The following is a 14,528-nucleotide window of genomic DNA, read 5'->3' on the forward strand; positions in this document are numbered from 1 at the left end:
TGGCCTTTGTGATCAGGATGCTCATGGTCCAGTGGACAGACAGCTGTTTGGACCTAATGAGATACAAGTTGGACTGCAGACACCCCCGACCCCCAGAGAGCAATCACAGAGGAGGAAGTGTCTAGAACTTCCTGCAGAAGCCAGGGAAGGGGCAGCATGAGCCAAGACGTAGCCTTTTCAGATGGCCTCAGTGTCTTCCTCTGAAAAACAGGCTTAACAATACCACCAGCCTCAGTGTCAGCGCGAAAATGAAATGCTAAGGAAGCGTTACTCGCTCAGTCATGTCTGACTCTTTGCGACCCCACAGACTATAGCCTGCCAGGCTCCTCTGTCCATGGAATTCTCTGGGCAAGGATACTGAGATGAGTAGCCATTCCCTTTTCCAGGGCATCTTCCTGACCCAGGAATCGAACCTGGGTCTCCTGCATTGCAGGCAGATTCTTTACCAGCTGAGCCAATAGGGAAGCCTCAGATGAGACGTAGCCATGTCTGTAAAGCCCTCAATCCAATGCCTGGCATGGAGTAAGCGTTCAATAACGCTACTCACTCAGATTAGTGTTAGCAGACTCACGGAATGAGTCTCCAAGTTCAGGTATAAATGGATAGAAATGACTAAGAAGAGGATAACATTTATCATTTGTTTTCTAGAGTGAAGTGAAAGTCGCGCAGTCGTGTCTGACTCTTTGCGATCCCATGGACTACAGTCCATGGGATTCTCCAGGCCAGAATACTGGAGTGGGTAGCCTTCCCCTTCTCCAGGGGATCTTCCCCACCCAGGGATCGAACCCAGGTCTCCCGCATTGTGGGCAGATTATTTACAGCTGACCCACAAGGGGAGCCCAGGACTGCTGGAGTGGGGAGCCCATCCCTTCTCCAGGGGGTCTCCTGCACTGCAGGCAGATTCTTTACCAGCTGAGCCACCAGGGACGCGCTGTGTTCTAGAACCAAAGCGAAAGTGGAGGTTAAGCCGCTCAGTCGTGTTCGACGCTTTGTGACCCTGTGGACTGTAGCCCACCAGGCTTCTCCATCCATGGGGTTCTCCAGGCAAGAATACTGTAGTGGGTTGCCATTTTCTCCTCCAGGGGATCTTCCCGACCCAGGGATTGAACCCAGGTCTCCCACATTGCAGGCAGACGCTTTAACCTCTGAGTCAGGGGTTAACAGGGTAGCCCTGTTCTAGAACCAGGTCCAATCTTAATGCTAAAATCGGTTGCTTGTAAGGTGACAGCCTCTCATTGGCCAAGGGTGGCATTGCACCCTTACCCTATTCAGTTCAGTTCAGTCGCTCAGTCGTGTCCGACCCTTTGCGACCCCATGAATCGCAGCACGCCAGGCCTCCCTGTCCATCACCAACTCCCAGAGTTCACTCAGACTCACATCCATCGAGTCGGTGATGCCATCCAGCCATCTCATCCTCTGTTGTCCCCTTCTATTCCTGCCCCCAATCCCTCCCAGCATCAGAGTCTTTTCCAATGAGTCAACTCTTCGTATGAGGTGGCCAAAGGACTGGAGTTTCAGCTTTAGCATCATTCCTTCCAAAGAAATCCCAGGGCTGATCTCCTTCAGAATGGACTGGTTGGATCTCCTTGCAGTCCAAGGGACTCTCAAGAGTCTTCTCCAACACCACAGTTCAAAAGCATCAATTCTTCGGCGCTCAGCTTTTTTCACAGTCCAGCTCTCACATCCATACATGACCACTGGAAAAGCCATAGCCTTGACTAGACGGACCCTTGTTGGCAAAGTAATGTCTCTGCTTTTGAATATGCTATCTAGGTTGGTCATAACTTTCCTTCAAAGGAGTAAGTGTCTTTTAATTTCATGGCTGCAGTCACCATCTGCAGTGATTTTTGGAGTCCCCAAAATAAAGTCTGACACTGTTTCCACTGTTTCTCCATCTATTTCCCATGAAGTGATGGGACCAGATGCCATGACCTTAGTTTTCTGAATGTTGAGCTTTAAGCCAACTTTTTCACTCTCCTCTTTCACTTTCATCAAGAGGCTCTTTAGTTCCTCTTCACTTTCTGCCATAAGGGTGGTGTCATCTGCATATCTGAGGTTATTGATATTTCTCCTGGCAATCTAGATTCCAGCTTGTGCTTCTTCCAGCCCAGTGTTTCTCATGATGTACTCTGCATAGAAGTTGAATAAGCAGGGTGACATATACAGCCTTACCCTATTAGCCACTGTGTATTTTGCAGGTAAAAGCAAAGCTATGTGCCCAAGCTCTGGAGAAGACTGAGAAGCTCAAATCTGGGAGGGAGACCCACACAACAGTGGAGAAAATGTGGGGAGATGACCATGATACCCGCTCCTCAGGGGCCTGAAAATGTCCCTGATGTCCTCTCTGTTTTCAAAGATGTCTTTTGAGAACGATAATCTTAACTCTGTCCCCTTGTCCCCTGCAGTCCAGTGATGGTAAGGTACACAACAAATACAATTCGCTGTTTTTGAAATTCGCTGTTTTTGAAATTCACTGCAGGGTGAGTTTGCCTAGAGAGCTGGCTCAAAGAGCAGCCCCTTTCCCTCTTATCAGGAAAGTACAGGATATTCCAAGGAGGGGCCATGACATTTTCCTCAATCATCTACAGCAGGCTGTCCGACAGAACTGTACCTGGTGACGGAAATGTTCTGCACCTGGCCCGCCCAGTGCGGCGGCCACTGATCACGTGTGGCAGGTCTGACTGAGGAAATGAGCTTCCAATTTAACCTGGTTTAGTTGGACTTAAACGTGAATAGCGACATATGAGAAGTGGCTGCCGCAGTGGGCAGCACAGACCCAGGGGCTCTGATTATGTGCACTCTCTTGAGTCTCTCCTAGAGTTTCACCATCTTTGTCTATAATTTGGCTCGACCTTGGGGCAAAGTGTCCAAGGTGCAGGCCCTCGCCACCTCCTCCTATATCCCTGCTCACCTACTCCAGCCCTAAGGGCTCCATAAGCCAAGACTTTCCCCAAATGCTGAGCCAGAGGTCTTGTTGAGCCTGAGGGAAGGATCCCTTTTGCTTCACACCACTCCATCAGCTCCCCCAATTTACCCAAGTAATCCAATGCATTCGCTGCACTTCTGAAAGCGTAGGATGACCCCATTGCTAAGCTCATGCCTTTAGGACCAGAGGGGAGGCTGCTGGACGGGACACACGTTTTGGGTCATTTTGCGCCCACTGGGCCAAGCGTGCAGAGGCAGCCTCATCACAATGACCTGCTTTTCCTGGCTAAAGGGCTTGGAGACACAGCGCTGGCCGGGCCTGTGTAATCTATTCATCTCCTCCCAAGGCGGGCTCTGTGAGCTCATTCATGGAGGATGGGCAGAGGAAGCTGGGGAGGGAAGCAAACACACTACAGAAAGCAAACAAAACAAACAAGCTGGGCAGCCCCCTGTTTCGGGGTGGGAGCAGGGGCGGGGGGAATGAAGCTCTGGGGCTTGCCTGGGGGGATCCGGCCCAGGAAGGAGACCGGCGCTTCCACTGAGGCTTCTCCCAGTCCCTCCCGCAGCTCCGCCTGGGTCTCGGCTCCCAGAGCCCCCAGCGGGGTCAGCTCTGGCCATTCGGCCGGCTCCTTGGGAAAGGAGGTGGCGGGTGAGGGGAGGCCAGAGCGGCAGCAGGAAGGAAAGGACTGGCCGCCTGGAGCTGCTCCCGCAGTCTGCGCCTGTCCTGCGCTCGCCCCAACCCCACCGCCACAGACAGGCGTGCAGGGCTCCCCGGGTCCCCGGGACGGTACCCCATCGGCGGCGCCTGCTTCCGCACTCCAGCCACAGAATCATCGGATGGGCCCGGGCACTTGGCTTCAGTGCGCGATTTGCATGTGATTTGCATACATCTGCAACCACCCCACCCCCACCCCTCCCCGATTCGAGACGCTTTCAGGTCAAAGAATGTGAAACGAAATAAAATAAATTAATCAGGGCAGACTCCCGTAGCCTGATAGGCAGGGCCCGACACCCATAAGAGACATAACTGATTTTTAAAGCAGTCGATGGGATCACAAGCCGAGATGGAGGTGGGGTGCGTGCGGTGAACCGAGTTGGGGGTGCTCAGCACTGGAGTAGAGAGGGGGAAGGGGGAAGGGGGTGTCTCCATCTGCACTGGAACCTGGGCATCCCCGGTTTTCAGAGCGCGCACAGGTGAGCCACGTGGGAGAGCGCGCACAGGTGAGCCACGTGGGAGAGCGCGCACAGGTGAGCCACGTGGGAGGCTGCTCGTGGTTCCCCACACCTGGGCCTGGCACTGCCGTTGGCCGCACCCTGGCAGCCACCTCTGCAGGGAGACTTTCACCACTGATGCAGGAACATTCGATTTCAAACAAGAGTGAAGATAGCTGCTCCAAGGGATGGGGGAGCAATGAGATGCATACTGGTATTTTCCTGTTTCCAAGATGCCTCCCATCTTCACCCCTATTGTTCCCATTGGGTCTCCGCGTTTCTCTCTGCCAGCCGGGCAGGCCTCTCGCTACCCTTCACTCCACGGAAGGTCGGGGCAGAGACGCAGTGCCATCGTCGGCAGCGAGCGGAGTTAATTTATCTCAGCCCTCTGCCAGGTGCTAATGAGACGCTCACAGCGTGTGTCAGCCAAGCGGTTCCCGTATCATGTAAATACGCCTCTTAGTGATGCGGTTCGCGGCACTATTTAACATTTATGCCTTGACTTTCTCTAGGCCCCAGCGATGTCTCCAGGAAGGGAACCTCACCTGAAGCTGGGGCCCTCAGGGGAATCAAATGTCAGATTCACACCTGTGGGTTCCGGGAGGCTGTGAGCTTGGGTGGAGGGTCCTCGGAGTGATTCTAAATGGGAGAGGGCTACAAGGCTAAGATGGAAAACAATGATGTTGCTTAAAAGGAACCCAGGTCACAGCGCCCAGCGTAACCACAGCGATCGGAAAAGAATGACTCAAAGGCAGACAGCGCAAGAAGGCACAGTAAGGAGAGGATGGTTCAGAGCAAGGCTGGACCGACAGCAAGGAGGCTAGGCGCCCAGTTCTGAGTGATGGCTCGGATGGAGAGGCCTCCCCAGCAGGATCCTCTGACGCTGGGTTTCCTTGCACCGCGCAACGCGGGGGTGGCAGTAGCTTGAAGGAGCTCAGGAACCCTTTCCAGATGCCTGATCACCAAGCAGTGCCCGCCCAGCCCGCACCTCCCACCCCCTCTCCACGCCATACCCCCTACCTCCAGAGCAATTCCCCTTGACTGTATCACCCATTGGTTTCACTTTGAAGAAAGGGCAACACAACTCAGCAGAGGTTGGAGAAGGTCGGGTTTTGATCAGCGGCTGGCAAGCTGTGGCCGGTGGACCAACGCAGCCTACAGCCTGTTTTTGTGTGACCCATGAGCCCAGAGTGGTGTTTTACCTTTTTCAATGGTTGAAAAAATAAAAAAGAAGGAGACTGTGCGACACGTGAAAATTACACGAAAATCGAGTGTCTGTAAGTAACATTTCACAGGAACACTGCCATGCCGTTCCATCGACATGCTCTCTGTGGCTGCTTCTGCACTGGAGCAAGAACTGGGTGGTTGCAACAGAAACCATGCGGCCCCAGAGAGGAAAATGTTGACTATCTGGGCTTCACCAGAGGGTGTGCCAACCCCTGTTGTAGCTCACAGAAGGGGAGCTCTCCACCCAAGATGGCGGCACCCTGTTCTATGTACAGCTGGGCGCCACATGGCAAGAAAGTCAACGCCAACTAGAGCTTCTCCGGAGCCCAGACAGCCTCGACTTCCTCATGGCAAAGCGAGACCAGGCCGGGATGCCCGGTCCACGCACACAAATATGTGTCTCAGTGGTTACAAAGGCCAACACTTGCTCCCAAGACCCCAAGCTGGTTCTCCTGTTGCCAACACCAGGGCCCTGGGCAGATGGGCATCTGCTCATCTTTATCAACATCCCTTCTCAGATCTCCTTAGACCTTGGTGCCAGACACCAGTCCTATGTGTAATCAGATTAGAAGGCAGACTACATCAGTAATTTGATTTTTAAGAAGGCAGGAAGCTGTCCTGTTCTCTCTCCTCTGCCAAAAGCATTACCCAAATCCTCATGCCCCAAATTTCACCCTTCAGCGTTCTTTAATTATACTGCAGTCAGTGCATTGGGTGTTAGTAACTAGCACTCGGGTCGCAGAGGGTTTCCTGAGCATAAGGGCGTGTTAGGACATCAAAGATGCCAGGACAAGATAGACTCTGAGGTCAGAAGGGAAGACTGGGCAGAGGGATCTTTACGGAGGGATTCAGCAAAGGAGGGTCAGGCAGAGGGCACAGGACAGCTCAGGGCTGGTGAGGGCTGAGGGCATCGCCGATCCCACGGGGGTCTCCAGAGAGGCTCCGGGGACTCCACCCCCATCCTGGTGAGAGGCACGGGGCGGGAAGGGGCGGACCGCGGAGGGGACTTACCCGGTACCACACGATCTCACGCATGCGGCCATCGGTCTTGAAGTTACACTTCAAGGTCACGGCATCACCAGCCACCACGGGCGGGAGAGGCTCAATGTTGACAGTCAAGTAGCCTGTGGAGGAAAGGGGAGAGGATGGTGAGGGTGTGGGCTGACCCGGAGGGCTGGCGCCCTGGTGGGGTGAGGGGGCCTCCCCGGCTGCAGGCGGCGCTGTCTGCACTGGAGCCCACGTGAGAGGGGATGTGAGTGGCGCTCGCCCACCTCACTTCCTCCTCACTGGTGCCTCCCTTTCTGAGAACCTCCCTGGCCCTCAGGGATCCCATCAACCCTGCAGACGCTCGTTGGGATGAACTGTCCCGTGAAAGCAGGCCCTGCTGACTCCTGGAGGAAACGCTTCAGTGTATTTCTGTCAGATGTCCCAGACCTTCCATCCAACACTACTCCTCCCCACTTCTTTTAGAAAGCTTGACACGCGTCAGCTCTGTAGGAAATGAACAGGCTGAGATATATTTCCCAGGGCTTCCATGAGGCTCCAATGGTAAAGAATCTGCCTGCAATGCAGGAGACCCAGGTTCGACTTCCGGGTTGGGAAGATGCCCTGGAGAAGGGAATGGCTACCCACTCCAATATTCTTGCCTGGAGAATCCCATGGACACAGGAGCCTCGCTGGCTACAGTACATGGGGTCGCAATGGGTCAGACAGGCGGCTAACACTAGTGTTTCCAAACCTATTTGAATAGGGGTCCCTTAGCCAACCCTTAAACCCCATCAGCATCCCATGCACCCAGACCCTGGAATGCCGATTTGGTGTTCTAGGTACTTCTGCATTTCCAGCCTCAGAAAATTTCTCCTGGTGAGAGAGGAACAGAGACCTGGGAAGCTGCTGCTTTGCTTCCTGAACCCCCAACCCCCATCACACACACCTTGCAACCCTGGGCCACGGTGGGGGGTGGGGGTGGTGGGAGTGTGACGGGCTGATGGCCTGGGAAGGAGTCTCGATTGTCCAAAAGCACAGATGGTGTTTCTCACACACCAGCTGTCCCCAGAATCCCTGCCCAGCTCCCAGGAGCAGGGGCTTTTCTCCTGATAGACACAGCCGGGCAACACTGATGCCTCCTCACCAAAGTCCAGCCTGCTGAGTCCTCTGACCCACCCGTCTGCCTCCCAGAGCCCCATCGTGAGGGCAAGGAACCCACTCCAGCTTGCCGGGCGATCTCATTCTTGGGCTGATCATCCAGGCTCATGGGATTGGCTTCCTGCCGGTTGATATCCAACCATTGATTTAATGGATCAATCCAGTCCGATTGTCTTAATGAGAAAACTAGCCAGAATGGGCTCAGGGATTTCAATTGTGCAGGCGACCTGAGCAGATGGGGCCCAGGGGTCTGACCCCTGCCTGGAAGTTAATGGTTACAACATTCTGCAGAAAAAAAAAAAAAAAGAATCGACCTCGAGGGGATCAATTTGGAAGCTGGAGGCAGACTCGACTGGTGTGGTCCAAAGCTTCAGTTCCCAATGCCCAGGGCAAGGGAGTGAAGTTGGGGCCCACCTCAGGTGGCCTCTAACTTAGACCAAAGGTCAGACTCACAGGGAGCACCAGAGAACACATGACCCGCGAGAGCAGTGACCGAGCTAACTGGAAGGAGGGCCCGTCTTCTGCCCCCTTCTCTCCTCGTTTATTCTGCCCCAGACTGTGTTCCCACCTGCTCTGAGCAGGCCCTGGGCCGTATCCAGGAAGCAGAGTGGCTTGAGCATTGCCTTGCTCTCTGGGAATGGACAGTGGTGGGGCAGATTCACAACACGACCCCACTGGACCAGGGGGATGACAGGTAACCGTGAGGGGCTAGGGGAGGGGAGAGGGGAAACCTGACCCAGCCTGGGTGCTCAGCGACGCCCCCAAGCCCCGCGGGTGCCAAACTGTGACAAACAAAGAGGCCACCTGCCGGAGGATGAACCCCAAGGGGAGGGAGGACCCTGGCGCAAGCCAAGTGTGATACAGGAATAGTGGTTCCCATTTCCATGGCACCCGTTCTGTGCCAGCCACTGGACTCTGCACTTAATACACACTCACTCACCTAATTGTCGTGACAATCCTAAGAGAGAGGACCTAGGATTAGTCCGACTTCCCACACGGAAATAGAGAGGCTAAGTAACCTGCCGAGATCACGTAGCTATAAGTGGCAGCGCTGGGATTCAGATCCAGACCTTCCGATTCTATTATGACTGCCATTCTGCCGTGCTACACACAGCTACTGATGGACGCAGTGAGGGCGGGCCGGCAAACACTTCCCATCCAATACAACAACAAGGGTGTGTTGCTGGGGGGAGGGCGTGCAACAGGAGACGAGGACCTGACCCCCTTCTGTATGGGTCCCAGCCTGACCCAATGCCCACCTTTCCAGTACGGCTGCCTTAACCCTGGGTGGGGGGCATGTCTCACTTTTGGAACTACAACTGAGATGAGCATCATTTGTCCAGATGGCTGAGGAGCTCAAGACAAGAGAGTGGTCCTTCCCACTGGAAGGAGACAGAAAGGACAGATTCTCAGATGCATAAACCTTCCAGCCAGCCCAAGGTGGGCACAGATGCTGCGCGTGTGAGGCGGGCCGGTGGGGGGGTGCCAACTGGCAGGGTCACTGTTTCCTGGCGAGCCCTGAGGGAATCACAGGCGTGAGTCCAGTGGGCATTGGAGGAAATGGTGGAAGCGCTGGTTTTTATTGAGAATCTATTCACTTCCAGTCCATCCTAAAGGAGGTCAACCTTGAGTATTCATGGGAAGGACTGACGCTGAAGCTGAAGCTCCAATACTTTGGCCACCTGATGCGGAGAGCCAGCTCATCAGGAAAAGACCCTGATGCTGGGAAAGATCGAAGGCGGGAGAAGGAAGCGACTCATTCCCCTCATTTTTGCTGTACAGCAAAGTGACTCAGACACACACACGTGCACACACACGCGCATGCACACACGCGCGCGCACACACGCACACACGTGCACACACGTGCACCCACATGCACACGCGCACACACACGTGCACGCACACATGCACACACATGCACACGCGCACACACACGCGCACACACACATGCACACACGTGCACACGCACACACACACGCGCATGCACACATGCACACACATGCACACGCGCACACACACGCGCACGCACACATGCACACACATGCACACGCGCACACACACACGCACGCACACATGCACACACATGCACACGCGCACACACACACACGCACGCACACATGCACACACTCTCCCCCGTGTTCTTTTCCATTCTGGTCCGTCACAGGGTGTTGAATGTAGTTCCCTGGGCTGCACCGTAGGGCCTTCTTGCTTATCCATCCTGTCTGCAATAGCTCGCCTCTGCTAATCCCAACTTCCCTCCCCTCCCCGCCCCCGCCCCCCAGCAGCCACAAGTCTGTTCTCTGCACAGAGCGGGGCTCTTGCGGGGCCTCTCTTCAGCCTGTGCTCAGCTTTGTGGAGAGGACTCCTCGTGGGTCTCCTGGCTCTGATCCCAGGAGAGGATGAGATGAGATGGGGATGAGCGTCACTGACTCAAGGGACGTTAGAGCAAACTCTGGGAAAAAGTGAAGGACAGGGAAGCCTGGAGGGCTGCAGTCCATGGGGCTGCCAAGAGTCGGACACGACTCAGCAACTGAACAACGTTCACTGCCTGGTGCTATGCCAGACACTAGGAATACAATCATGAGAATAGGCACATCCTGCTGACGTTCCGGCAGAAGAGACAATAGCCAAAGGACCAAATGATGGGAAGTGTGCCCAGAGTAATGAAGAAAAGAGAATCAGCGTAAAGCAAAGGAGAGTAACGGAAGAAGGGTCGATCTGGACAGGGTGCAACCCAGGAGGCCTTTTTGAAAGGGCCAGAGTAAAGCAAAGTGTGAGCCGTGTGTGATTCTAGGGAGCGAACACTGCAGACAGAAGCCGTCACACGTGCAAAGGCCCTGAGATTGGAGTGTGCTTTTGATTCGCCAAACAGGCAGTGGTTGGAACCTTTTTGTACCATTGTGTCCTCTGAAGACCATCCGTGACTGAGCATCTCTCAGGACCAGGATGAGGGTGGGGCAAGTGAGGTGCCTAGGGTGCTGGATTTAAGGAGGCGTTTACCCCCCCTGCCCTGCCGGAGTCCTCTGGAGCAAACACTAGCAAACGCTGCCCTCAGGAAGTGACTGTGGCTCCCACTCCTGAAGTTTCCTTCCTTGAAGTCACAGAGTGTGGAGGATGGGGGTGAATTGCTCCCAGCTGAGGACCCTCCTCTTCTTGGACCCCCTGGGAGTGGCTGGGGCAGAGGAGGGGGAGGGCCAGGCCACAGAAGAGGCAGGAGGTCTCAGTTCTAAGGATAAAAACTTCCTTCCCTGGGCACATGGCACTTTCTGGATTTCCCAGAAACGTCCCTCCCACTTTGCCGCCGGCTCCTGCAGCAGCCTGCCTGTGCCTTCCTTGTAAGATGCCGCGGTTCCCGTGTGGGTCACACGGGAGGGGGACTGCCTGTTTGCACATCTGCCTCTCCTTCTGGAAAGTGAGTTTCATTAATATCAGTGGAGTACTGAAATAAGCATATGAGTACTGCTTTTTGAGCTTCCTTCTGGGCAGGCAATTTCGGTCCTCACACCACCCGGTGAATACGACTTCTCTGCCTCAAAGGAAGAACGGCAGGTCAGAGGGATGCAGGGCCCGGCTCAGTACTGCTGCCAGGTAATCAGCAAAGCTGGGGTTTGGACCCGGATCTGTCCGACTCTGAGGCCAGTCTTTCCTTTGCTACCGCCCAGAGCAGTCATGAGACTCGCAGGTCTCGTGAAGATGCTGGGGCTCGCCTGTGATTGACCGTTGTGTCGACTCTATCTTCAGCAGAAGCCTGGCCCTCAGGGTGGGGAAGGTGACAGGGAGAGATGGAGACTGCAGACACAGTGGTCTGGGGTGGGGGCAGGCCCCAGCGACGGATGGGGGGCCCCGTTCCCTCCAGGCTTGAGAGCCTTACCACGAAGTTGGGCTCTCTGGAGCTTTCCTAGCCAAGGCCAGGACAAGCCTCAGGCAACGCATGGGCTCTGACTGTTGGGTCTGGAGGCAGGACCAGGGCTGGGAAGGGAGGGGAGAGCAGGTGGCCGGGTGCCTTTCTGACCTATGTACCAGGCAAGGATTGCATTACCGGTCAACGCCTGGGTCACAGGTGAGAATCACCTTCCCAAACAGACACACGCTGGAGAGGGAAGAGCGACGGTTCATGGCCAAGGAGTTTCTTGCAAGAGAAAACCACAGCGAAAGTTCTCTAGGTCCAGCAAACCTTCCTTCAGCTCCTATTTCACAGGTTTTCATCACCTTCTGAAGACCCTGCTTTGGTTCTTTTTCTGAAAATACCCTCCTCACTTCCTTTGCTTCTCCTACCCACAGACGTTCAGCAAGTTTGAAGTCAGTTATCTGGTTCAAGTTACCCCACGACTCAGTCATCACCAGGCAGGTTATGTGGCTGCTAAGGACTCAGTTTCCCCATGAGTAATGTTGATGCCCCACATGGTGAAGCATGTTTTAGGAGTTTGCTCATCTTGACCCCTGCCCACAGCGGGCAACCCCTGAGCCTCCGCCAGATCCCTGTTCCCTCCCGGTCCCCACTGTCCAGGAAGGGCGGTCCCTGGATGGAAGTGGGAAGAGTGGGATCTGACATGTGGAAGCTAGTCAGAGAGTGGGAGCAGGTTCAGGGCTGACCCTTTCACCCAGGTGTCCCATCCGGGCTGCGGTCAGAGCCAGGAGACCCACAAGGAGTCCTCCCCATGAAGTGGAAGACAGGCTGAAGAGAGGAGTCCCCGGGAGCCCCGCTCTGTGCAGAGAACAGACTTGTGGCTGTGGGGTGTGAGGGCGGGGAGGGGAGGGGAGGGAATTTGGGATTAGCAGAGGCCAGCTACTGCAGACTGCAGACGGGATGGGTAAGCAAGAAGGCCCTACTATGCAGCCCAGGAAACTGCATTCAACACCCTGTGACGGACCAGAATGGAAACGGACACGGAGGAGAGAGAGAGTGTGTGTGTGTGTGTGTGTGTGTGTGTGTGTGTGTTGCTGAGTCACTTTGCTGTTCAGCAGAAAATAAACACAATGTCGTAAGTCAACTATACTTCAAAATTTTTTAAAACTAAAAAATAAATAAAATCATGCATAGGCGAAAAAAGAGCCCCCCTTCTGCCAGGATCGCTGAATCAAGCTCCCGGACGGGTGGGAAGGGCAGGGATGGGAGAGATGGGTCCACGCAGCCGCCAGGAGGCAGCGGATCCGGTGGAACAAGCACGAGAGATGAATTGTGGGCTCCGCTGTGGGGCCCGCTGGCTCTGGGACCTCAGGTGAGCCGCCCCTCTCTCTGGGCCTGTTTTTTCTCATCTGCAAAATGAGGGGTGAACTGTATTTTTTGGGTCTTCCAGCTCTGATCAGTCCCACGTCAGATGTTCACTGAGCTCAAATCCTGACAGCATCATTGCATATACGACGCATCTCCATTTCTCTGAGACGTGAACTTGTCCATGAAGCAGCTAAAGACGGAGCTCTGTCTTTCTCGGCATTAAACTTGCCACCAATCAGCCTTGATGCATGAGCCTCCACACCCCACTCCCCGCCCCCACCAAGCACGGTATCGAAAAGCAAGATCAGAAGTGGAAACGGATTCATCTTAACTAAGCAGTTCATTATCCTGAACGGGACCATCACTCTCGCCCTCTATCTCTGACAGCGTTTATGCCGCTCCCGTTAAGACACATTTAGCAAAATCGCAGGCGATATTTAGGAATCAGGCACCCGCCCAATGGGGTGGTGACAAACGGCTCCTCTATCCGGAAACCCCCCTCGAGGCATCCCAGCATTGCGCCCCTCCCTTTTCCCAACTCGGGGTGGGGGATATATCCAGAGGGCTGGCTTATGTCTGGCCTCAAGGGTAGAGGGCAGTCAGGGAGGGCTTCCGTGGGAGGGGCACAGGCCCGCTGTGATTTAGTGAAAAGAGGCATGAATTATATCCGGTGATTATATTAGTCTGCCCAGGACCGAGGGGTTTCCTGGGACAAGTGCTCTCAATGCTAAAACAAGTGTTTGCTAGATGTGGGCGCCACTTAAGACATAGCTTGTGAGATAGGGTTTGTCTTGGGCTTCCTGCCTCCACGGATGCCCTTCAATCCTCCTCCTCAGCAGCAGCCAGTGTGCGTGCTTTAAAATGCACTCCCTGGCCTCGGAAAGGGCCTCCAGAGCTTCCCGCCGCTCCACAGAAAGGGAGGCCGGGCCATGGAGAGTGAGGTGAGCTGGCCCAGGCCTGGGTCTCGCGGCCCAGCCAGGCCCGACTGTGTCTGTTCTCCGTCACGTGTGGACTCTGACTCCTCTCTCCAGGCCCAGCACAGGCCTCACTCTGGCTCATCCTTCAAGGAGTCGCAGGTCTCACTTCCACAAGAAAGCTCTCCCTGACTCCCCAGGCCATCGCAGTCTACCCGATCACCCCTCCCTTCCGACCTCTTAGGACCCTTGAAGTTGCTGCGATGACGTGTTCATTGTGTGTTCTCCGTGCGCAGGGCCAGCTGTCTCTATCTGTGACACCTGTGTGGCTAGAGCAGTGCCCAGACCTGCGCATGTGCTGAAAGAAGAAACGAATTAATCCTGCCCATCCTCTAGACTGTTCCATAATGAGAGCAGGTGCTGTCCCCAGGAGAGCCTTCTCAGAAGCGCCTCATCCCTGTGGTCCGAGGCAGCCCCAGCCGAAGGGGCTGTGACCCCAGGTGCCTTCTGAACCTGCCTCTTTGACCACATCCGCTTGGACTGATGTTGACGCCATCTGAGAGCGTCCTCTAGGGCTCCTCAGAGAGGTCAGGCGGGAAGCCCCTCGTGGTGAGTGGCCGTCCCATCGGGGATGGTAGCATACGAGACATAACAAGGGGGTCAACAGACAGCCTGGAGGGTAGAGCAGAGGCCACAGGCGGCGGGAACCACGGGTACAGGCTGCAGAACCCAGGCCCAGCAGCACTTGCTGGGCCCGCAGGGCCCTGGGGCAGGAACGTGGGCGCCATCTAGGCAAGGTGACTGCGGGAGCTGGCAGGCTCAGGACCGGGGCCAGAGCTGCTCCTGCGTCTGGACAGCGTCCTGTCTCTCCTGGAACACTGTGCTGAGCT

At 55.2% G+C, this 14,528-nt stretch overlaps 1 protein-coding gene across 1 annotated transcript in view; it reads right to left on the reverse strand.

Annotated features, from left to right (window-relative positions):
* IGSF21 (immunoglobin superfamily member 21) overlaps window positions 1-14,528 on the reverse strand; it is a 273,439-nt gene that overhangs the window by 141,785 nt on the left and 117,126 nt on the right. The window contains exon 2 of the mRNA XM_027965645.3: window positions 6,376-6,488. Within this exon, the coding sequence (XP_027821446.1) occupies window positions 6,376-6,488 (113 nt within the window). The remainder of the gene's footprint in view (window positions 1-6,375; window positions 6,489-14,528) is intronic.

The sequence above is a fragment of the Ovis aries genome, chromosome 2 (assembly GCF_016772045.2).
Source record: "Ovis aries strain OAR_USU_Benz2616 breed Rambouillet chromosome 2, ARS-UI_Ramb_v3.0, whole genome shotgun sequence".
NCBI lineage: Eukaryota > Metazoa > Chordata > Mammalia > Artiodactyla > Bovidae > Ovis > Ovis aries.